At 43.7% G+C, this 26,801-nt stretch overlaps 1 protein-coding gene across 1 annotated transcript in view; it reads right to left on the bottom strand.

Moving 5' to 3' along the window:
• Mob2 (MOB kinase activator 2) overlaps nt 1-26,801 on the bottom strand; it is a 43,288-nt gene that overhangs the window by 4,022 nt on the left and 12,465 nt on the right. The window contains 2 exon segments of the mRNA XM_074111208.1: nt 324-545; nt 3,857-4,014. Of these exon segments, the coding sequence (XP_073967309.1) occupies nt 324-545; nt 3,857-4,014 (380 nt within the window).

Raw genomic sequence — 26,801 nt, 5'->3', positions numbered from 1 at the left:
ACAAGTGACAAGTGACAACAACAACCTTATACCACTACCACCACTGCCCACTGCCCACTGCCTAATCCATATGTAACTTCCAACGCCCTGCCTGCGTTCTGACTCCGGTCCCCAGGCATAACATTTGCCTGGAGAGAGCATCTAAGAAGAAGCCAGTGCACAGGTCTGGGACGTATATAGGCTGGGATGATGAGGTTGTAGTGTAGAGAGCACAGACCAGACGCAAGCACGGACGTACTCCAGATTATACGTGAAGGACAAGTGGTCCCTCGAGCTCTTGCGTCTGTTCGCGCACGTGGCAGTGGCTGGCGCCTGGCACGTACCGTACTTGGTGGGGAAGAGCGCCTCGTCGTTGACGGTGTTCTGCGTGAGCGTCATGACGTAGTCGACGTACTGCGGCGCGGCCACGCGCGCCTTCTTGCCGCGCTCGTCCACCCACGCGTAGACGCGGCCGCCCGGGCCCGCCATGTCGGGGCAGCTGCCCGCCGTGCAGAACTCCGACACCGCGCCGTACACCAGGTTCACGTGCTCGAACAGCGCCAGCGCTGCACACACACACACACACCATGACACGTTACATATATTACGATACAAGTTACAACCGACTGCCTGCTGCCTCATGGGCCTCGTGGCCTTGACATACGGGAGGCGCTGAATGAAACCAGGAAAACGAAATAATTCGTCATGGATTTTTTCCTCGCACGTCTGTGGTGAACGCGCAGCCCGTTAGGCAAGTACGGTGTGTTACTTTATTTACCAACTTGTGTCATTCCTATTCATAAAGAACATAGAACATCTTGCAGGCGGTAGGACCTTGTGCAAAGTCCGCCCGGATTGCTACTACCATCTTGCAGGCTAATCCTGCCGTGAAACAACAGTCTTGCACTGTTGTGTTTCGGCGTGGAGAGTAAGACAGCCGGTGAAATTACTGGCACTTGAGGTATCCCATCTTGGTCCTCTAGGTTGGCAACGCATCTGCAATACCCCTGGTGTTACAGATGTTTATGGACGGTGGTGATCTCTTACTCTTACCATCAGGAGACCCACTTGTTCGTTTGCCAACAAATAGAATAAAAAAAAAACAGTTACCTAAACGAGACAATCAAGTAAAATTACTTCATTAATTAATAATTATGCATGTAAGGGGAGTGAGGCGACTAGTACTAGATATACAGACGAGAGCAACGAATATACGACGATGAGAGCGAAATGTAAGACATTTTGAATTGCTTTCAATTGTTGCACATGTCTTGTGGGAACTAATGTTTGATGAATGAACCGTGGTCCCGAGTGGTCCGTGGACAACTCTGATGTTCGCGCGAGCGGCGAAATATCCTGACTATTATGACGCGGCTCACTCGACTGGTTTTTGTTATTAAATCATTTATTTATCTGTTAAAGAATCGTGACGTGCTTTGTCTAATTTTTTTTAATGGTTTGATGTATCAAGTTCAAAGTCAAAGTCGTCCTGACAATTTCTAAGTTTGAAGGAAAGAATAAATTGCTTTCCGTTATTCTAGACTAAAGTCTGAAGTTCCCTTTTCAGGCATGGCCCGGGACATTTGGTTCAGTATAATTATGAAAAGGTATCCTACTTAATATTATAATGTGAAAGTTTGTGAAGATGTTTGGAGGTTGGGACGTTTGTTACTCAATCACGTGTAAACCGCTGAACCGATTTGGACGAAATTCGGTATACAGATAGTTTGAATCCCGGGGAAGGAAATAGTTCCCGCGGGATAGCAAGAAACGAATACTACGAGTTGCGGACAACAGGCTTGTATAAAATAATTTATTTAATCAGACGTTACTTTGCGTAGGTCCATATCAATGAACTAAAACAATTACCTACTTTGCTCACCTACCTTAAATTAATTAATATAGCTCCTATTAATACATCAGTTTAATATTCTACGTAATACGATATGGCGAATACCCTTAGCCAATTCATGAAATGGCGGCATTTCACGATATGCCTAGGAATTTCGTGATCTGGCGGATTTTACGATCGGCCGCCGACATATCCACTGCTTGCTGGCGCATTTTTTTTTACCAAGGAGTTTTAAAATTCCACAGACAACACTTAGTTCACCTATAGTTCTATAGTATAGAATCTATACTCGTACCTATCATCATTATATCAGCCTTAGGAAATCCACTGTTGGACAAAGGTCATAGGTTCCCCATCTATCTCACTGATATAATTTTCCGCCGTACATTAAGTCTATCGGACCGTCTGGCCGATATTGTAAGAAATTAAGTAAGATTAATAATTTATTATCTCAATACTGAAGATAAACTTAATTTCTATTTTTTTGCAATGTCGGCCAGACGGTCCGATAGACTTACGAGTATGTACGGTGCAAAATTATGTCACAGGTCTTCAACTTTAGGATATGGAAGAGCTATGAAAATGAAGGTATATTATTACTATATCAGCCTATTCTGTGCCACTGCTGAGCATCTGCTCTCTGTGCGCAGCATTATAAGGTACAGGGTTAGCGAATCCAGGGTTAAGGGGCTTGGCTTTTCCTTGGATCTGATAACTTTTTACAGCGAAAGCGTTATAAGCTTGTGAGTCTTGGCCGCCATTCTTAAATGAAATACCAACACTTGTTGCAAATAAATGAATTAATATTATTATTATTGGTGGGAATTATTTACACGTCCTCAAAACACACACTAACCTATGGCCGCAAACTACAACTCAATGCATGTCGGTCAGACAATACAAAAAAAAAAAAATAACGTCCTTTGTTAGCTTAGTAACTAGGCCTCGCGAATGGCGGATCTCGGTAACAGCTCTAACGAATGTTTTTAACTATGAGCTCTAACGATTTTCTGTGGGGGTTTTCGAAGGCAAAGGCAAACAAATCGACCTCATCTCTCGGAAAACGCGTGTATTCGAATTTTAGCCAGAGCTCGCGCAAGCACATTGAAATCGTGTCGCAATCGCAAGTAATAGAAACAATAATTTTGTTCCCGTAACAAAACCAGAACTAAGTGGTACCGACAGATCAAAGTTTACGGCTTCGGCGTTCCGGTCGGAAGAGATAGTAAAGGTCGTAGCCCGGAAGTCAGGAGCGACGGTCGCGAGGCAGCTGTCCCTGCGCCGATCAGCAGCGACGTCAGATTAGAGCCGATGCCGATACAATTAAGACGAACTGGTTTCACTTCACACCGCGAATAGGAACGGTCATGTAGATTCTCGCGCTTTGCGCCCGAACAGGTTTTTTATTATTAAACTTGATAGTACTAGCAACGAACTTCATTTGTAAATATTGCACGCTTTCGTTAGTGAAATTTAACGATCGAAAATTGGTGGAAAGCGATACGACGCCAACTGGCGCGGCGCACTGCGGAGCACGACTGCGGCCCGGCACGGCTTTGCCCGGTTACAATAATAATTATTCCTTTCTTAATTAAATTTCCTTACATTTTAGCATTTACTTACAGCGCATCCATATTCCAAGTTTAGCAACTATTAAGTTCAGCCGAGAAGTACAAAACTGAATGTGTAAATTTGGAACGGATACTGTGACTTATACTCTGTACAGTACACCTACAACCGAAGGTCGCCGGACAGAGCTATTGGAACGTGTCCCGCATCACAATAACTCGATAATTCGTCGAAGCTGACAAATGCAAAGTTTTTGTCGAAGCCGGTAGTGACCGCTGATCACGTACGGCCGTGCAGCCGCCGGACGCGCCGCCAAAACGACCGCACGGGCTCGATTTCATCGTCAAGTCAGAAGTACCCAAACTATTTAATATCGCGACTCCCTTTACATTGTATAATTGTTTTACGTCGCGGTGGTGTGTTACTGTGTTGTGTGTTAGTGTGTTGGGCACTGACTGTGCGAGGCGAGCCACTCGTTGTAGTCGAGGTGTCGCGGCAGGTCGACCAGCTGGCGCATGTCGAGCTCGGGCAGCTTGCGCTCGAGCAGCGCCTCCTGCAGGTACAGCTTGGGGTCGCCGGCCGCCTCGCCCTCGCGCTCCTTGCGCCGCGCCTTCCTGCAATGCACAAAACATGACCTTTAGGATCTCTGTCGCTGGCGAACGCTCACTGATATACCACACTCGGAATCGCGACCTACCCGAACACTCGGAAGATATATTTCCAGTCAAAAGCGATACATACGATCATGGCAAATATTTTGATGAGTTTCACGACGGGAAAGACACAGTGGAGACATTTGCCCACGATTATTGATAAAAGAAATCAGACGAGGCGTCGATTCCAGAGCTGTGACATTTGCGTCGAATAAGTACAGAGTTGATTCGATTTATTGAATGAAAAATAAACTTATCTAAACGACTACACTCGCTGACGCACAGCACAGAAGGCATGTATCGACCTGATAACTTTATCAACACGGTTGATTGAAGTTCCGCGACATAGATAGATACTCCGTATGTAAACAAGATCGCGCGATGGGTGACGTCACGCGAGGGCCGGCCGCGCGACCGCTCCGCATGCGCCAGCACTACCAAGGACAGGTGATACCAACTTTACTGTCGGATCTCAACCACAATACAAGTACTTGTATTGTGTCTCACTCAACGTGGAACATTTAGGATCAATTGTTTACGAGTAATAGGATAGAGAAATATTATATGAAATGAGGTACGTGAATTCAAAACATACATGAATTTGTCTTAAATCTGGGTAGAAGAAAAAACTATTTTAGAACAGTAAGCATTACTTATACTTATTTTTATATATGAGGGGGAAAACGAGCTTGCGGGTCACCTGATTGGAAGCAACCAAAGCCGCCCATGGACACCCTGTCAAAACGAGGGGTATCACAGGTGTGTTGCTGGCCCTTTAAGAGACTAGTAGGCTGGTAGACGTAAGTAAAGATACGACTCTTATATCAATTTGATATACACATACACACTTATATCAAATTGATCATATAGGTATGACAAACGAAATCTTCATTTCGTCAGGTTCGTCATGCTCAATCGACATAAAAGTAAACTTGTTCATTAATAGAGTTAAATAAATGTACCTACCTAATATTTCATCAAATTGTGGGCAAACTGGAAACTTAGATACAAAAATGTACAAAATAAAAACAGTTTTGAGAAAAAGGATTCAGCCAGGGCCAGGTGGTAAGGTAGGTAGACGTCCGAGTGCTCGACACGCTAATGCCCAGTAGACGACGTCCTGCTGTCATCTCTATTGCTAACTATTGGGACAGTGCCGAGCGCTCGTGCGTACACCTTATGTTATGTGTACGTATAAACTGTACTCTAGTTAAATTAGAATTATTTAAGAAAACTTTTCAGGACGTTCCCCAGAGTTCCCCTCCCCCGAAATTTTTGTTTAATTTAGTGACCTCAATGCGATGTCTTCTTATTACATTATTGTAGCCATGGAATGACTTTGGAACCATGTCGTAAAGGCGTGTCCAGTCCAACACGCTGTTGTGCAACCTTCAGCCTATTTCACACAAGATCATGATTGAGGTATATAAGCGTTGCGGTCAAGAAGCTCGGTAGACGCAAGTCTGTGGTCAGCGGAGCCGCGCGGATTGGAGGTTGGAGGCAGGAGGCAGGTACTGACTTGGTGCGCGCAGCGTCGGCCGCCGCGGCCAGCCAGCGCACGAGCAGGGAGAGGCAGTCCATGGCGCCGGCCGTGCTCCGAGCCGCCGCCGCTCAGGTTACGCGTCCACTTCGCATTTTGCTCGTTGTGATTCATTAGGCGACCATTTACGTCGAGAAAGTAAGTTTACAGTTAGCTGTTTTCCTGCTGCGGTTGTTATTAAGTTGTTACTTTTATTGACCCATGTCGAAATTCAGGATACACGTATCGCTCAACACATGTTTGTTTTGGATATGTCATGTGTTATGATCCATAAACAGAGGTCACCGCTGTTTACAATTTGTTTTGAATTTAAGTCACGGTCTTCAGCAAGATCAATAGCTCCAAGCGGGACGCGTAGAAGCATCAGACACACAAACACAAGGACCGGCGGCGCCTCACCTGAAGGGCACGGCGGAGTACAGGTAGGAAGGCAGCGAGAACAGCACGCCGAGCACCACCGCATGGCACATCGCGGCGACGACTGCCGCTGCCGCGCAGGCGCAGGCGCGCCCTCCCGGCCCTCACCGCGCGCCGCAGAGACGACCGCTCTAGTGTCCCTGTCGCACACTCCAGCGTACGCGCACTCAAATTATCGCCACCGCGCTGTCAATGGACGTCACGCAAATCCCAATGTCAATAGGTACGATTAATCTTCATAGACAGATTATCTCTTGTGTCACATCATAATCATGTCTTAGAAACAAGGTTGAGACAAAATTATCTCCCTATTCTAGGCCCACATATTCAAAAGAAGAGGGCAATAATATATAACAATTATGCGATTAAAATGAATCGGGGTAGTTAATTGGAAACAGCCAAACAGGCGCTATGCAAATGCAAGGGAGCGCGATCAGAAACAGTGATCTTCGAGCAGCAGAAGACATGGGGAAAAGCGTTACATTTTGATATCAGTGACTGACGATCCCGTTCCAAAAAAGTCACAGTGAAAAGTCATCGTGACTTTGTCACGCCTGTTACTCGTGTCACTGCATAATATTTGTAACACGTCACGGTCCTGTAATGAACGTTTTTTTTTGTCACACTGTTATTTCAACGTGACTATGTCACGCCTGTTACTCATACCACCATATGACATTGTCGCGGTGCTATTGTGACCGTGTTTATGTCACAGCACTCCACAGCGTCGTGACACAATACACACAACTATATATTGTGGTCATGATTTGAGTAACAGAGACTGCGCTAGGCGCTAGGAACAGTAGGAGCGTATGTGATTTTGAAACATTGTTCTTTTCTGAAAAGTCACAGTCACACCTCCTGATCTGCCGGCGAGTCATGTCACCGTGACGTTATTTTATCCCCCATGTCCAGGCTACTACGAAATTTGAAAATCGAAGTTCCTGTCGTTTCGTCAGTTTGTTCCCGTAAGGTACATAGATGTCAATGGTTTGCTCCCAATTCTACAGATTCCTGTCTACGGATTCCCGATTCTACACTTAATTTTACAGACTTCCAAATCTACAGATACCCAATCCTACAGAATTGATATTGTATTGTAAAACTCTTTATTGTACATAAAAACACATGAAAATAACAGAATACAGGATAATAAGATGTACAAAGGCGAACTTATCCCTTAAAGGGATCTCAGGGATATTCTACAGATTCCCAATTTTTCACATTCCCAACTCAACAGATTCCCAACTTTACAGAATCTTAATCGATCGGATTCCCATCTCCACAGATTCTCAATTCTACAAATTTCCAGCAGTACAGATTCCCAACCCAACTCAACAGATTTTGTTGTGATGTTTTTTTACACATTAATAGGTAGGTTAGGTTCGTTAGGTATCTTCATATGCCCGAAGGGCAGACCGTCCAGAAATAGGAGTCCCGCGAAGCGGGGCTCCGTCGACATCTCAGGCGTGGGTTGCCTAATGCTGCTGAAAATATGCAAGTGATAAATTAATTTACTGGTAAAATAAGCGAAAAAAATAAACGCGAACATTATAAAACGCTTCATGAAAAATCGCTACATGAAAATAGACGAAAAATAATAATGTAATTTGACTTTATGTATTTTGAACGTTATTCATAGTGAGCAGTATAGATAGATTACAAACGTTATCATTTTAGACCGTAGAATTATAAAATTTATGATAAAAGAAGCGAGTACTGCCTTATCGCAACGTAACGTTTGGCAACCTGTTTCATTTCGCAAACTCTAAAGCTGTAAATATTTCAGGACTTATTTCAGGGCCATCGTGTCTACTCTACACCCTTTAGATTAGGTTAGAAAAATCCTGCACTATTTACAGTTTCAGAAATATTAAACAGTTGGGAAATGAAAAGTTGCGAAATGAAACAGGTTGCCAAACGTTATTCGCCGAAACATTAGTAAACCTAAAAGAAGTTATTAATATCGTACGTTATGCAATTTGACAGTATATATTTTGATCGCATGTAAAACGAACTTATGACATTTGATTTTAGATGTTATGCTACGTAACCGTCTTTAGACGACAAAACTTACAAATGGAAAATGGGAATCTGTAGAAATGGAAATCTGTAGACATGGGCATCTGTAATATTAGAAAATTGGAATATTGGAAATTATGTAGACAGGGGAATCTGTAGAAATAGGTTACTACTACGCCACACTAGAGGCACAGGTCCCTGTCCGCCCTTGTTTGCCTTGTTTGGTATCTGTCAACATAAACAGCACACGCATACGGCAGTCATCTGCCACACTGTACCAGTGTACCTAATCCTCGTGCTACTACGCTGCAGTCACCAAGAAACCCGGTTAGTATCGTCTATATATTGCATGACTTGCTGTACAGCGGTATTGGGTAAACCCGATACTCCTTCCCTAGAGATGTCACGTCACGGTCGTGCCGCGTGCGACAGCGCAGTCACGCAGCGCAGAGAGCAGTGACTCGTGCGATTCGACGCAGAGTTGGCCGGTAACGCGACGCCCACGCCGACCTCGCTTTTATTTTGAGGAAACATCGGGAATTCAGGATATATTCGTCATTTGTGAAAGCAATACATTTAACCATTTTGTAAGTCATTGCTTTGTCATCTTCATTCAATTTTCTCGCTGCCATTAATAGCCGTAGCAAGACAAGTAGCGGAGGCAGATTGGTAGCGGTCTCCCGTCCTAATTAGGATTTTACGTCTCTCGAGTATATTTGACATTTGTATACAGGTTTTTTTTAAAGAACGAAAACCTTTTGTCCGATGACGCAGAACAAGATGTCTCATTGAACCCCGCGCGCACGCAGCGCGACGCGGGCCGCGAGCTGCTCCACAAAGTGCACTTTCTCCGGCCGCATGACGATAGCTGGAACGCCATACAGTATACAAGTACAGTAATTGTTGCAACTGTCGAATCCAGTTCCAGTACCAAGTGGAATCTAGATCCTAGATTCAGAGCATCTTATCATCACTTGCTTTACAATTTTATTACCAGACGATCATTAAGTAGAAGCACACAACAAAGGTACGAGTTACGATGAGTATCGTATTGCGATACTAATGCGTCGACCTTAGCCAATTAGCAATCAGTCGTGTTGCATTAAGTATAACTTTTCGCGTTGCTACAGTTTCGCTTTTGTAATATAAATTGGCTTTGTCATCGGCTACATGTCGATACAATTTTTTTTACCATTTATTTATTACTATCCCCGTTTTGGAATATTTTGTACACCTCGCTGTGATTTTTGGACAATTGACTTGACAGTCAGGCAACAACAGTAGTAAAGCCACGTCAAGCTAAATTCGACCGGTTTATAACTGGATCGGCCTGCAATTGTGAGTTATATAATACTTGCATAAAATCTACGTATATTTAGGTATGTAAAAACGGAATAGATGTAGTTGGTGCTGTTGCGTAATAATGGGTTCATATTCATTTTATTGCGTTAATAAATAAGAGAAAAGTTCAGCAGACAGTTGTGGAAGACTAGTAAAATAGAAAAAAACATCTGAAAAAAAAAACTATATAGCCATGCCAGTCTATTGGGTTAGACCTATGGCCCGAAGTGGGCCCGAATGACAAGGGACTGCAAGTTGTGGGGACGAGCCCGGGCACGTACAGTTGAGTGCAAAAATAACTATCTATTCGAACCACTCAAAAATATGTTACTACGGCCTTATTGCGTCAGAATAAGTCTGTGGTACATATTTTTTTTAACTGTGAATAAGTTCATATTTTTACACTTGACTGTAAGTTTATCATTTTAGAGTAAGTAAGCATCAAGATGAAAATCTGGACATATTCACGAATCACTTCTATAGTAGATATGTTCTCAGTTTCACATCGAGCCCGCGAGAGCTTCAGGGTGTGAAGTAGGGTAGGCAGCGCCAGCGCCAGCAGCTGGGTTGGCAACACTAGTGCTGCCTATCCTCAGTGCATGCGTGGGTAGATCATTTCGAGCACCGTAACACCTCATCCCCTTCTGCTGCTGACTGTACTTAGACTCACAAAAGCCTTAGTCCCAAAACCAAACCGTCAGACAGTTCAAGACTAATATGACCGTTTTTATTTCGCGGCTGTTAAATAGATCAGGTCAATCATCTGATCATCTCAATTTAATAAAGAACAATCAAGAATAGTAAGTAAGTAAGGCCAATTAGGTTTGCTGGCGTCAGGAGAGTGCGAACCGCAAATGCCGCGTATTATTGCATGCAAGTATCGCAACGGGCGAGGTTGGTAATCGCATCCTTGAGCAAGTGGAGCGGAGTACAATATGTATAAATAAACGTGCGAACGGCAGCCCTCTCCCTCGCGCGGCGCGGGCGGCCGGCGAAGGTCAAGGCTGAGCCGCGGCCGGTGGACACCGACATACATCATATCATATTCATATACATAATATTCTAACTTCGTGGAAACACACTTGGCATTTAGCTGCGTGTCCTCCAGCAAAGCACCGCACATTATTTTCATATTTATTCACGCCGCAAATGAAAACACGTTCCGCGGCCAGACGAGCTCCGCCGACACTCGGCTTTCCATTACACTATGAAACTCAAAACAAGTAGCACTAAGGACCACTTGCATGGTTCAGGGTTAAGAAAATAAATCATTAAACCTGGTTTAGGGATAACAGTTAAATACATTCAGGCACTAAATGCTTAACCCGGGTTAGCAGTTATAACTCGGAGTTAAAAGTTAACTCCAATCTCTGCAAGCTCGTTAGGTATTGTAAGTTTCAGAATGTTTAGACTACTTCTACTAAAACACACGCGTGGTGCGAGTAGTAGTTTATTGACGGATATTTCCAGTTCGCAAGAATACGTCTTCCTAGAAAATTTGTCCAAACGCATCGGCCGCAGAAAAGTACAACCTACTCTGGGTAGTTAACCTACGCCTCTGGCACCGCACTGCAGCCATAAGAGACCGATCGATTTTAAAATAATCACTATGGGAAAGTTTATAACAATGCATGTCCATTTGGCCTCCTTTGTAGAATTGGATTTAAGTAGGTACATCATACTAAGTTTGCCTTTTAAGTCGTTTTGAAGAAGAGGATAATCAATTACTACCACAAGTATCTTCGAAAGCAACACTTAAATTAAGGATAGTTTTATGGCACTGCATGTAAAATAAATAGTTTACTAGTGTTTTGTTACTAATAAATGGGATTTTCTTTTACATTTTAAAAGTTGTCAGAAATGCCGACTAAAATAATGTTGTCAATGCTACCCGGGTTTTTAATCGACTTCAATAAAAGGCGGACGTTCGTTATTCCGTATTGTTTTTGCTTTGCAACTTGCAACGGGTATAAATAACATTTTCACACCTCTCCTTCAGAAAAGTAACTTTTCCTCCCTGACGAGAGGGAGCAAAGTGCAACTTTTCTGTTCAAGGCTTTTCTAAGTGTTTTATTGCAAATGCTATTTTTTGAAGTTGATAATTGTAAAGCCACGCCATTTTCTTATGCTGGTTATTCTTTAATAATATTTAGATATTTTTTTTTTTCAAGTTCCTTAATACTCGGTGTGAAAATTTGTATGAGCCACTCGGGAGCAAAATTATTTTCATCTTGGGCGTTAACACTTGAATCCCTCATTACGCTCAGAATTCTACTTTAGAATCCCTCGCTACGGTCAGGATTCTATTGCAGAATCCTTCGCTACATTCTGGATTCAATGTACGCCCTCGCCGTAAATACACCATTTTGCTCCCTTGTGACACAAATAACTATTTTATACAATTGACAACGCGGTCTCTATTTGTTTTGTTCGAATAGACAAAGACGGCATCACATTTAACCGCCAATTAACACTAATCAATGGATGGTGAAACAGCCCCTAAGTAGAGTATGATCGCCGGTGACAGTTGAGCGAGTCGCACAGCCGAGGTCACGGAGGGCGCAGGCAGATATGGAGCGGTGACGTCACCGGGCCGGGTGGCAGGGGGGCGGGGGGGGCGGCGCCGCCACCTGTTGCGCGGCGGCGGCGGGGAGCGGTAGACGCGCGACGTGACGTCACGGGCTCATTCGGAAGATTCGCCAAGACTGCTGTTTGATGTGGTGCTGGTGCGAGTAGTAAGTAATAGTTTCATATTCGTATGCCGAAGCGCCGCAGCAGCCGCCACACCTCAAATCAAACTGAAGTCAGTGGCGGTTTGGCGTTGGCGGTGCAATCAGTGCAATGCAGTCATCCGTATTATACATTGCATTGTAAGTTTAGTTTTTGAAAGTTCATTAAAATTTAAGTAAGTGTATTGTATTCGAACAAGTGCTTAGTGTACATACTTACCTCACATTTTTTATGACGCTAACTCTTCGTTACCTACGTATACATCAGAATAAAAACAATAAATTTAATAAATCAAAAACCCAACTGCCTTAAAAAATACTAATAAAAAGAAGAAAACAAGTCTAGCGGGCCAGAACTTTGTTATGTAGCTAAATAGAACAATCGGGCGGGACCCATTAGGTAAGAATTTTTGAGCGTCACGATTTAAATGGGTCCCGACTGTTGAAATTTAAGTTAGCTACTTAATAAAGTTCTAGCCCACTACTTGTTTCCTTGTTTTTAGTATTTTTATTTTTTTTACATTTATTGTTTTATTTCACACTTTTTTAATAGTTCTGTGAAAATGGTAGATTAATACCATTATAACCCATATAGGTATATTTAGAAGGGACTAATAATTATTAGCTTTCATTTGATACCCCACTCGATTGGTTTGAATAAAAAACATTATTTGAAAACATACAATTTGGCGCCAAAAGTCCGCCATTTTGATTTTTCAAGAATTTCATGTACCCTGTGTCATTTGAGTCATCAAGACGAATCCAATGACGTATCATTAATCAAAATCGGTTCAGCCGTTTAGTAGTTACGAGAGGACATAGGATTAGGTTGCAGGTGGTAGGACCTTGTGCAAGGTCCGCCCGGATTGCTACCACCATCTTGCTCGTTAATCCTGCCGTGAAGCAGCAGTGCTTGCACTGTTGTGTTTCGGCGTGGAGAGTAAGACAGCCGGTGAAATTACTGGCACTTGAGGTATCCCATCTTAGGCCTCTAGGTTGGCAACGCATCTGCAATCCCCCTGGTGTTGCAGGTGTCTATGGGCGGTGGTGATCTCTTACCATCAGGAGACCCACTTGCTCGTTCGCCATCCAATAGAATAAAAAAAAAAAAAAATAGGAATAGACATACATACATACGCGTCAAACACAGTCGGGTAAAAACAATAAGGCTGATTGACACATTGACTTATTGTAATGTTTACTAAGTTTAAGGTCTTTGATGTGGCAAAATTGTACCGTTGGACAGAAGTTATTTGAGTACTTGTCAAAAAGTTGTCCCGTCAGGAAAACGTCACAAAATCTTGTGAGGAAAGCCTAAAACTAAATAAATTCTCGTTAGAGGGGATTCCTCACACCCAGCTTAGCTACCTTGACAACGATAGCAACAAGCAGTGGCCATTAAAATATGGCCTCATCTTATTTCCAGAAACCTCGCCTTGCTTGCTGAGCTGAGGCCTAGCACTGTTCGCCCCCTGGTCGCCGCCGAATACTTGTCAAGGTTCGTCATTGTTGTGGAAACAAAGGAACAATCTACTCGTATTTGCTTTGTGTTCGGCGCAGACATTGTGATGTGTTTGTGAGCCGGCGGCGCGCGGCGCGCTGGCGGAGGACGCGCCGAGCGCCCCGGTTGGAACACCATATCAATTTTAACGTACATACATACATTATGATTTCGCCTCATCCTCCAGATCATGAAATCTTGGCCACTGTTACTGTAACACAGGAGTCAAGAAACCGTGTAACCGTGAAAATAACGGCGACGTGTGAAGCGAGAAGGAGTACGTTTGAAACTGTTTACGAGCAGTTGTTGGTTTGAAACCTTTTAAAAATTCACGATGATTAGTATTAGATTAGTAAGTAGGGTATATCAACATCGACATCTATACATGTACCTTACGGTTACGGTTACGGCTACGGCAGATAGATGTCGACGTATATCAATCAAATTTACAAGGAAAGCTATAACGGTTAGCAGCCTAAGGTACGAAATATTATTATCATAAACTTGAAAGATACCGTACAAAATACAAAATCTTTAGATAAAGTATTACTTCATTTTTTCGTAACGGCTACTGAATGCTATCTAGGGCATGTCCGACACGCTCTAAAGCAGCGTTTCCACCAGAGATGTGCGAGGATGTGTTGCGAGGAATATGTTTTTCATTAACCAATAGAAACGCTTCATTTACCTCGCCTCGCTCCGCTCAGTTGTTTCCACCAGAGATGTGTGCTGTGCGACGATGTGTAAATGAATGTTTCTAATTTTCTATTGGTTAGTGAAAAACATCCCTCGCAACACATCCTCGCATATTACTGGTGGAGGGAGACGCTGCTTTAGCCGGTTTTTAACCGACTTCAAAATAGGAGGAGGTTATCAATTCGGTCTAGTAGTCGTAAACTAGCCCGATCATCCCCGGCTTGTATTAGAAGGCTAACAGTTTAGTTTTTATTCATCTAAGTATTTCCATCGATGGGATGATAGTGAATGAGAATGATCGATAATCGAAGAACGCATCTGACTGCACTGCAAGTAGACTCAGATTTTTTTTACATGTCTTATAATAATCTAAGGGGCTGTTTCACCATCCATTGATTAGTGTTAAGTTAACTGACGGTTAATTGTGATGCCGTCTCTATTTGTTTTGTTCGAATAGACGGAGACGGCATCACATTTAAACGTCAGTTAACACTAATCAGTGGATGGTGAAACAGCTCCTACGATTTATTGGTATACGAGTATCGTAAAGATGCAGTGACGTGTCCGTGGCCCGCGGAGTAAAGTGGAGTGACCTATCGCATGTGTCAGCGACACCGCCAGCGCCACGCACTGCCCATACTAATTACCCGGTCCCTTAATATTCAAGTGCGATGTTTGCGACGCGCCGCACGTGCGCCTGCGCCGGTCGCCGCGGCACGGCACACGGCACGGCACTCCCCGCCCGCACGAGGCAGTGGCGGACTAAGCCCGTCAGAGGCCCGGGGCGGCAAAGCTGAATGAGGCCCCCCAGCTTTATAAAAAATGTAGGTACTAAGCACATTTTTAAAGTCTTGTTTAGGATTTGATCAGGGGAACGCGGAGGCATTTGGCCCCCCTCCAAAACCGAAGGCCCGGGGCGGGCCGCCCCTTCCGCCCCCCTGTTAGTCCGCCACTGCAGCGCACCGCACTCGGACCCGCTGGCCCCGCTACTCAGACGTACTTGTTATTGAAGATTAATTTCAGTAGCTACATTACTTTGAAGTGTGGCACTGGAATTTGTTAATAGAGCCGGAGGGCTTGCAATATTCGACCGTTTTCATTATTTGAATATTCGATTCTTAATTTCGAAAGTATTCGAATATTTAAGAAAAGTTGAAAAAAAAACCGCATTCAAATCGGTCCATCCGTATAAGAGCTACGGTGCCATAGACAGACAGACAGACACACACATTGCGGTCAAACTTATAACCCCTTTTTGCGTCGGGGTCGGGGTTGTTATAAATCATCATCATCCTCATCATCATCCCAGCATAGATACGTCCCCCTGCTGGGCAAGCCTCCCCTCAGAATGAGAGGGCTTGGGCCGTAGTTCCCACGCGGGCCCAGTGCGGACTGGGAACTTCACACACACCATTGAATTACTTCGCAGATTTGTTTAGGTTTTCTCACGATGTTTTCCTTCTCCGTAGAGCTCGTGGTAAATTTCAAATGTAATTTCGCACGTGAATTTCGAAAAACTCACGTGGTTAGGACCCACAATCCTCTGCTTGAGAGGCCATAGGTCAAACCACTCGACCACCACGGCTTTGTTATAGATAGACAAATAAAATTATCTACTATGTTAAAGTTCAAGCCCAGGAATCAAATTGGTTGACTGCAGGTACACACACAATCGTTTTGGATTTCACATTTCGACTTATTCGCGTATTGCTTGCGTGACTCAAGGTAGAACTTTAGAATGCGCTCATTCATCATAAGATTTCAAGTTTTTTTTATGTTCTAGCGGTTAGCGATAGAAACCCAAACAAAAACGAGTCGAAGTGGCCGAGTTATAGAAGAAGCGCAAAAAATCAACTCGTAACTCCAACGTGGTTAATCAGCTGACCCACGTCAATACCATAAGGCAATTAGATGTGAGTTATGGTAGAAGTTTCTAAACACGTCTATTAAGTAAAGACGGGTACGGAAATATGTAGGTATGTAGGCGGCGCAGCCGCAGCCCAGTGGCCCGATGGCCGCAGCGAGGCGGGCGGAGCACTTTTACCATCACTCTGCTCTGCCTCTGCGCCACGACCTTTCATGGCATGGCTTGGCCCCTTACAATATCCATAGTATTGTTTACAGCCCGGTTGCCCCAAGTAGTTTAAGCGGGTACGTATTATAATGTATAAATTTAAAATACATATCGGTTGAAATACATACAGTTGAAATACCGAAAATTATAAAATATAATGCATCAAAATATATAAAGTTATTTGACATAAGTTCTAAAAGCATAAGCTTGAAATGCATAGTGGTCAAAATATATAATGGTTACAACGCGTAATGGTTCTTAGTCATATGGCACAAAATGCATATTTTCATAAAGTATACGTTCAAAATTTATACAGTATGTTTTCTATAATGGTTGAAATACATACTAGACACTGAATTTTCACAAAGAAAAATGCATATATTACAATTCTGGCACTCGCCGGCCGCTGCCGCGGCACGCTCGCTATGCTCGCTCGGCTCGTGCTTGTTTTGGTCAAAGTTGAACCTAACACGCTCCTCCTCGCTACGCTCGTCGTCGCACCTAAAGTTTCTATTCAATTTATGATCTGACTTTAGTTTAAAATGCAAGGTCTTGTTAGACAATACCGATTCCGATCAGTCGGTATCTTATAGGTTAGGTTAGGTTAGAGTTTTGTCCAGGCGCGAAGCGCCTTAACTACCCTGAATAGGAGCTCCGCGAAGCGGAGCTCCGTCGACTTGTCTTACAGTCCTTAATTTTTCAGAATTTAACATGTAAATACAATGTGAATAGACTGGAGATGATGATGAACTTAGGCATTATATAGTATGTATTTTGACCATTATGAAAAACGTACTATAGGAATTTTAATTGTTATTTCTTTCAACTATTATATATTCTGATTGTATATATTCTGAACATATACATTGTGAACTTAGTCATTTTAATTTTATGTATTTCGACCAGTATGAAAAACGTGCTTTATGAATTTTGATTAATATTTATTTTAACCATTATATTTTTCAATTTTCGGTATTTCAACTGTATGTATTTCAACCGATATATATTTTAAATTTATACATTATAATACGTACCCAGTTTAAGCGGATCTAAAGATCCCTCAACTTCAATTGTAAGTCGTAGGTCATGTTCGTTTCCTTCCGGCCCATCGGTTTCAAAATCTAACCGTGCGTAATAATTTCCAAGATCAACTTTTTTTAGGGATTTACAACTCGCAAATGAAGGTTACGGTCACGGCAAACAGCACTTCAGTGCATCGATAGATATTTTCTGCGCGCACATTACATTATTTGTGTTGTGTCTCAACAACACATTGTTGATGCAGACGTAAGGTAAATGAACCCAATCATCGTATTTTGACAATGAAACCTGTTTGGGCACGACATGTCAACGTCAGACATCATCACAATTTTACAACACAATGCCTGCACTGACAGTCGGCGGTGCGCCCGCGCCGGCCTCTGCGCTGCGCCGGCGTCCGCTGCCTTCAACCAGTTCAGAGGGCTTACTCCGAAATTCGAAAATCGAAGTTCGTATCGTACCCGTACCGTCCCTCTCACTCAAAGTCAAAGTCAAAGTCAAAATATCTTTATTCAATTTAGGCTATAACAAGCACTTATGAATGTCAAAAAAAATCTACCACCGGTTCGGAAAGACCTCTGTTGAGAAGAATCCGGCAAGAAACTCAACGAGGTATATTTTTTAAACAGATTTACAATATTATTAAATGATATGTATACATCACAAGTATTTAACACAACTTTATTTTACACTCTCGTATTAAATAGTATATGTGTCAGAGGGACCGAACGACACGAACTTCGATTTTTGTATTTTGTAGTAGCCCCGTTGAAACTGTATTTTCTAATTATGATACGACCGGAAATAATTATTGGAGTTGTCGATAGGAGTAAGTAGTTATGAGTAAGTACCTATGAATTTTTACAAGTCTACTATACAATAGTATTATCACAGGCGTGATTTAAAAAATCGCCCTAAAATAGTTTTTGGGTCACAACGAGCCATATCTACTCGTACCAGCAGGTAACAAACATGCATGTATGTAGTGTAGTGTAGTGTAGTGTGAGCGAGCACGGCACGGAGCTCTGCGCAGGCGGCGTGTCGCAATCCGCACGCAACGCGCCGCGGGCACGTATGGAGCGCGCGCGTTGGGAAACCACTTGCAAACAACAACTTTGGATAACCTCGTTAGTAATGAGATCACAAATTATGGCGACATTAAATTTTCGCGGAATATTATCCAAATTTTATTAATAACTACCATAATAACCTAGAAACATGTTACTTTTGGGGACCACGCTGTGATGGCTGATCGATCTTGAATGCCTGCTTTTTATCAGCGCGATATTTAAACCAATGATTATGCATGATTATTGACCAGCAGTTCGTCGTCGTCACGCAGTTGAGTTAGGTTAGGAGACATATTGGTTGTAAGGGCGATCTCAGGCATGCTCAGGGCAGCGGGCCGGGCAGCGTCCATGATGTCGCGCTGGCTGATAATAGTGACGAATTGATAATGCAATAAGTTCACTCGCGTGTCTCAGCGCCAGCGGGCACTTTCACTGGCCGCACCCCGCGCCCGCGCCCGCGCCGCGCCGCGCGCAGGGCAGGTCACGACACGAGATCGCTGCGCAGTACCACACCACAAGTGAAGAGTACTGCGACTGACAATTTATTAATACTTCGTTGCTTATCATGAAGTAGGTACCTACTTCTACTACTAAAGACGGAAGATGCTTCGAGCTGTAATGAGAATGAATTGGTTCTAACAAGCATGACGAGAGGAGCACGGTCGACATAAACATTACGTAGGTAATGGACGATTCCTCAACAATAACACTACGTGTTGTTGCGGGAGTCAGGTGTTGAGTAAGTGTTGCGGAATCGAGGCCAATTTGTGTCAATTAGCAGGCGAGAAGTGGGTCTAGCGCGGGCGGCGGCCTTCGGCGGCGGCGGTGCGCCCCGAAGGTCCCGCCCCGAGACTCCCGACACAAACAATGCTCTACATCAGATCAGTTGAAATAACTGGATAAATAACGATTAGGCTAGATACTGAACTTAGTGCTGTCAGCGTTATTGGTTAGCGTCGGCTCGTCTGCGGAATAAACCGATCCAATCGTAAGAACGCGGATGTCAGTATAATAATAAGCATAGCTCAATTTACCACTTCTTACAGCATTTTTGCGGTCATCAGAGCATGCATTAGATTATCATCAACGTAAAAAAGAGAGAGGCTGGCATAATGCGGCTCTTAGCAATGGTAGTGGGGATTAAACGAAGACGTTCCGCAATAAACTAAGACCGAAACCTTCCGAATCTATGCTCAGTGAGGTGATGCGATGAGGTTATGAGCGAAATCGGGCATCATTTTGCTTGTTGATATGTAAATAAATAGCATGCAAGTAGAGTTCGGAACTTCGGACACAGACAGACGAGGACAGACGTGGTGGGTGACAATGCGCCGCGCGCGGCTGTCGGCGGCTGCGCATCGGGGCCGCGCGGGTCCCGTTACGCGCAACTGTACTGGCGCTGGCGCGCGCGCCCGGCTCGATACGGGTCACAGATTCAGGCCGCACCATTGGATCACGCACGGCGCAAACAATACCACAACGTATCAACAGAATCAAGCACTATGACCATTAAAGTAAATCTGTGACAGGACGCGCCTTATATCCCTTTAAGACTTTTGATGTGATCTGGACTGGACCACTTCTTGTTGCGGTGAGATTTAAGAGCGTGCAAACAAAAAGTTGGCCATTCAGTGGTTTTGAGGTTTTTCAAATGCCTTATTAATGTCTAAATTACGTTGTTACAATACAAAAGTTTTTGTTATTCCTTTGCCATATTTTTTTTCGCAGACGCCATATTGAAATATTATATACCCTAAGTCACTCCGACAGTCATGACGAATCCACTGATACCTCATATGTTACAATCCGTCCAGCCGTTAAGGCTGCAGCGAGGACCAAAGAAATGGACATATAAACCCACATACATACATACGCTCGAAAAACATAACCCTCCTTCGGGCAGTCGGGTAAAAATATTAAGATATGAAAGGATCAGTGACGTAATAATAACATGTAGGGCACTTAGGACATTCTAGAAAAGGTAAAATGGGTCTAATAAAAATGTGACCTTTTTGGAGATATTTCTACTTTTTATACATGTTGATATTTAAATTTCAATTTCATTCTAAGTACGATCCGCCTCAATGCTTGTTTACCGTAAAAACACACATACCAACACGAGAAAACGCACTGAACGCATCAGATCACAATACGAGTAGAGTAACGATGTCGAATACAAAAAAACATGAATGACGTTGTGTGATATCTGGCCCTATACTACGACTACATACTATGAAATATGGGGGAGGCCTATGTCCAACAGTGAACGTCCTACGGCTGAGATGATGATGATGATGACTACGAAATGCAAAACTCGAACTTAGTATGTTGCCGTCTCACTGACGCTTATCTCATTTAATACGCGAGTGAAAGGGACGGTGCAAAACGAACTTCATTTTTCCAGCTTTGTAGTAGCCCCTCTGTGTTATTATTTTTTACATTGGCACTAAAGGTGCGACCAAACCGCTGCTTGAAAAACGGTGACGGTGACGGATATCGGAAACCGAAATCATACAGCAGCACTGTTTGTTTTATCTTGGCAACATTATTTTTACATTTGACATTTCAGACTGTCAGTTTAGTATCTAGGTTTCACAAATAGACCATAATGTAACGTATGAATAAACTTGTTATTCTTAGGGGCTGTTTCACCATCCATTGATTAGTGTTAACTGACGGTAAAATGTGATGTCGTCTCCGTCTATTCGAACAAAACAAATAGAGACGGCATCACATTTAACCGTCAGTTAACACTAATCAATGGATGGTGAAACAGCCCCTTCTTTACTCGTATAGCAACGGGCAGATTATTTATTCGTAGGTAGTTCCTTAATGGCTTTGGATGCAACGATTCTATTCTACCTATTACCAACAGAAATAGAGTGCTTTAAAGTTCGCTATTGATTAATGTAAATCACCAAATCAATCATGGCTATTAAAACATAGACATCGTTCCGTTAGTGGTATTAATATCGTTGCTGTTATTATTATTATTGACTGACCTACTTGTCGTACCGAAGGCTTCAGATCATTCGTTCCGAACCTCAAAGGGATAAATAAAGACCAAAATCGTACTGGCACCGGCTGCGGCGGGCGCTGTGCTGCACGCGTTCTGTTCCTCAGCCCATATTCCTCATTTTATAATTCTTTTAAGGCCAGGTGCTTATCAACCGGGACTTCGCTCGAGTATGGAGCCAGACGGTCGTTTTAAGTTCCCGCACAGGAAAGTAACCCGACCCGGCCGTTAATGATTGATTACCTATACATAGCTTTATTCCTCAACTTCCTGTTATTGATCGCTCCGTAGGTATCATCAATGGCGTCATCATCGCGAGTCGCGCGGGTGCGCCGGCGCAGCGCCTGGCGCGCGATCAAACGCTCCGGGAATAGAGCGGATCAAACAAAAGACAACCGGATTAGTCCGTCTTTCATGGTATGGTCACTCTTTTACTTCTGATCAGAGCCTTCTTAGGGCATGCCGGGGTCCTTTGGCACAACGAATATGGTGTCCCGATCCCGATGGAACGCAATACAGTAAATATCATTGACAATGAAAATTCATTATTTTTATGTAAGTTAATACATATATCGGGCTTTAGGGGCCTTTCTGAGGTCACCCACGGGCCCACGACATGGCCCCGTGTGTCCTTATGGGAAGGACGGTAGGTACTGTTTTCGTTCCATATCACACACGCACGACCCTCATGCTGACTGCAAGAACCGTCTTGGCTACATTTTTCTGCCACTAGGGCAGTTGATTTTGTCGCACTTGCTTTGATCTCAGTACGTGCTGCATGGAGCATGCCCAGCCGATTGCACACACAGAATAGACAAACCGTGCGCTGGTCATGCGCTGTCCCGTCCCGTGTCCGCTCGTAAGCAAGCCAGCCGCAGCTCATTAAAATACCCATGGAAAGACTTTACAACAGTACTCATCAAGCGACACTAATCTTTGAAAACAGATACTATCCTGCGTAGGTAAGTAAGTATGTACAACACCTATTTCTTGAATTCTTTACCATGGCGTTTTGGTGACGCGTTCGAGCTGAAGGTGCAATAGCCGTGAAGACCACCTAGTACCATTTCTTGAAACACGAGTCTAATAATAGGTATTAGTGTTTTGATTCATTTTCTCGTTCAATTTACCTAAATAAAAAAAAAGTCGTTTATTTCAGATCACAAAGAACAAAGAATCCATAGTTTTGTTATCATACAATTTCGTCCTAAGTATAACTATTTAAGAGATAAAACACTAATAGTACTATTATTAGACTTGTAAAATTGGAGCCAGTTAAAAGCAGCTCGATATTCTGGAACGAGTCTGCACGAAGTGTCACTCGCTCGAGTCGAGCCGGTGGAGTGCGTGCGACCGGTCGGGCGCCGGGTACTCACGCGACGAGTCCTCCGAGGAAGGCGACGGGCCCGCCGCCGATCAGCCTGATCTTGCGGTGGCAGGAGTCGAACAGCGAGGCGCGCGCGTGCGGCGGCAGCAGCGCGCCGCCCGCGCCCGCTCCCGCGCCCGCGCCCGCGCGCGCGCAGCATGCCCTCACATGCACCCGCACGCAACACCACCACCACCACTGCACTCGACACCACCACTACTAGCCGGGCGGGAGAGAGATCGCGCGCGCGAGATAGATCACGACAACAGCTGATATCGCTTCTTCTCCGCGAAGCATGGCAGCACGTGTGAATCGCGCCGCGGCCTGCGCGGGACTGCCGCTACCGCACCGCCGCCGCGCCACCCCCGCGTCGCCCCACTTCCATCTGCATCGTCAGATGTGACTTTGAACAAACGTCCTATTGATTCCAGAACTTTATTACATTCATTCGACTCACTACATACTACTTTTTCACGGAGTTTGAACTGCACTGCTATTTTCGAAACGGAATCATTTATTTTAATAAAAATACGTATACCTATTTAGAATTGTGACGGGAAAGAAAGAGGAAAATAATTTAGTATCTACCTAGCGAACATTTTTAACTTGCATGTAAGATCGCAAACTAGGTATCGTCGTAACGTATACCTAGGTATGCCTCCCTAGATTCTAACGAGCAAAATAATACCTATGCGAACTTTACCCCGATCATTATCTCACGATTTTTACATTTTTTTTAAAGTTGTATATACACGAGGTCGTAAATACCTATTCGTCCTATTTGCAATGTATTTACAATTGTAAGCATGTAGAGTATTATTTATTTATTCATGACCTATAATCACCATGAGTGACTAAAATCTATCAGCTCAGGGCACATAAAACTCAGTATATTTAACTGCATTCACTGAATTTTATTTGATTTATTTCTGTAACGCATATACATGTATTCTGCCATCAAAAAAGTCTGAATAATTATAAATCTAATTACTTAATGTGATTTTTGTTTAATGTAAGTATTAATAATTTGCACACCCGCAAGGAGGCAGACTCAGACAGGATACAATGGACAAGAAGATTGTAACGCCATCAATACTGTACTGTAGTATGCAAATAAACGATTCTGATTCTGCTTTTGTTTTATACATATTGCCATGCTTTTATTGATGATGGATTTACATAATTCTTTCGGCTAATCAGAAATCATTAAATACAAATCTATATCCCTAATATGAATTGTTTTTAGTTTCATCATTTACTTACATACATTTTACATGTCAAGTTATTAAAATTAAAACAAATACATAAAGGTCAGACAAATACATAATCAGTCAAATAAACCGCCCCGCATCATACCTGGCACCTGGTGCAAAGGTGCCCAATAGTCAATACACTCGCCGCGTTGCCGCGTTGAACCGCGATAGAACCTTTGCACCAGAAACGACCCAGAGCGGGGGTCAAGACCTCTCTCACGAAGACAGCGCCCCATTTCATCAAAAAAAAGATTTGCCTCGGAGCCCCAACAACCGGTCGTCTCCACCGCCACGCGCCAGTGGGACGAACAAATAGTTTGCGAGCGCCGAGTATTTCGCGTTTTTTCATGGCTGCCATCTGAGCAGCCGCTCCCCCGCCGTTTTATACTGTACTGTTTTATACTGTTCATTTAGTATTTCCATACTAATATCTATTATATGTAAATGCGAAAATGTGTTATGTATGTTTGTCCTTCTTTCACGTCGCAACGGAGCGACGGATCGACGTGATTTTTGGCATAGAGATAGTTTATGGGCCAGAAAGTGACATAGGCTAGGTACTTTTCACCCCGGAAAAATGCACAGTTCCCGAGGGAACAGCGCGCGATAACACAATTCCACGCCAGCGACGCCGCGGGCAAAAGCTAGTATATAATAAAATACATAGTAATCTCTCGTCACGAAAATTATGTCATCCGTCACCATCAGACGCCTGCCTCTTCACAAAGTTGTTTCTTTTAGATTGGGGCGGGGGCTGAACTGAAACACATGGATAATGTGGTCCGACAACAACGGTGGCCATGAGGAAGTCGATCAGGTAGAGCGGTCGCGGAGCCGCGCCGCGATCAGCTGACGCGCGGGGGAGGGCCGGGCGAGAGGGGGGGGGGGGGGCGAGGGAGGCGACACGTCACAGACAGCCTACCTACGCAATATTATTCCAGGAATTTAAGTAAGCCGGCTTGATGGTACATATTCAAATACTAACTTAAAACACGAGACCATATCGCGATCGCCACACAACTCGTGAAAAGCAATCTCAATTTGACGACACGCGATTAATTTTATTGCTTGACCTAAAATTGCTTATAGCAGGTAGCAATTCTCTAGATGTGATATGGTAATGGCTGGGCCTGAGAAGTCGTTAGAGATTTGGTAACACAATGCAACGAACGATGGCAGCAATTAGGGTTGCGCCATATGAATTCCTCTGCATTCGTGCAACAGGCTCGCGCGGCGCGGCGCGGTGTAGCGGCGGCGGCCGGCGGCGGACCGTGAGACCGTGACTGCCGTTTCTCAACCCAACCACTCGCAGCGACAACAGCGACGCAGGACAATACAACTCGCCAATCATTAACCTTACCATAAAAAAACATCTCCTCGGCGATTGTTAAAGCAGATCGTATCGCTAAATCTGATGAGTTGAACACTGGAACCTCTACCTTTAAACTTGGTGTCATTGAGTAAAGTACCTGCGCCTGCCTGCCCCCCGCACTAAACGTGAACGGAACTGAACTTATTTCCCTATATAGTCTTAATAAGAGTCTGCGTAAGTACAGTAAACTACAGAGATGCCGAACAGTCAATGTTACAAAAATGTGTGTACTTATACCTACACGACCTTAGTGTTAAGTCAATAAAGTCGTATCGATCTTTTTGTAGTTGACTTCGTTTGAGTGTTTGTATGAAGGGGCCTTTAGAGTTACTGGATTTTAAAACATTATTATAGCAAGCGACACTATCCCAAAATAACATGCTACTTTATAATCACGCACGGGAGAGAGCTAAGCCCAGTTTACACTAGCAAGAAAAATGGTGCAAGTTGGATTACATTGAGACTCCATAAAGCGAACGACTTTAAAGTGGTCAATCGACCGCCGCAATATATTAATGCAACTTGCATGATTTTTCTTGCAAGTCTAAACTGGGCTCTAAAGTTCAATGAGAGCGCTGAAGTTACGGGCAACTTCCCGTGTACTTATTATCATTCTCATTGATTATATTATCTCGAAGTTTCAATGTTGTAAAAAGCACTTTATTGTCTCTGCTGCCTTGTCATGAGCATGCACTCAAGGACACAAAGGTGCGGGATCGCTTTCCGGAATCAACGCACTGCCAAGAGCCCACTCATTGTGGGCTCTGTCTGACGCAAGCTGCGCAGCGCAACAGTCACATATTATCGCAGATTGAGATGATTGAGAATGGTTCTAATTAGACTCGAAACTATACGTAAATTTATTTGAATATCTACGATGCTTGTACGTGCGTAGGAAGAGGTGCTGATGACAGTGGAGCTGGTTACTTACTAACAGCACAGGGAAGAGGACGTAAAAGCTTCGTGAAAGGAGCTTGGTGTTGAATCATTTCAGGTGTCGCAGAGCTAGGCGCGCCAAATTCAATTCTGGTTATTAAATACGCACCGCATGATACCTTACGTTCAACATTGCATACGTGTGGAGTATACGTGACATGAAAAGTAGAATCTCGCTCTGTGTGCACACACACAGAACAAATGGCCTCGAGCACTGGCCATTTGCCGATCGCTTGCACAAATCAAACGTGAAGTTAAGTTAAGGGGCTACCCAAGGTTTTCATCGATTTTTGACAAGTTTTGAATCGTATCTCCTACTTTTGCACTACAGATAGAATTATAAGTCAAACGGCTATCGGTTCTCCAATCTTTTA

This window comes from Choristoneura fumiferana, chromosome 2, assembly GCF_025370935.1.
Source record: "Choristoneura fumiferana chromosome 2, NRCan_CFum_1, whole genome shotgun sequence".
Taxonomy (NCBI): Eukaryota; Metazoa; Arthropoda; class Insecta; order Lepidoptera; family Tortricidae; genus Choristoneura; species Choristoneura fumiferana.
The sequence above is the reverse complement of the archived record's forward strand: the minus strand, read 5'-3'. Positions and strand labels throughout refer to the sequence as shown.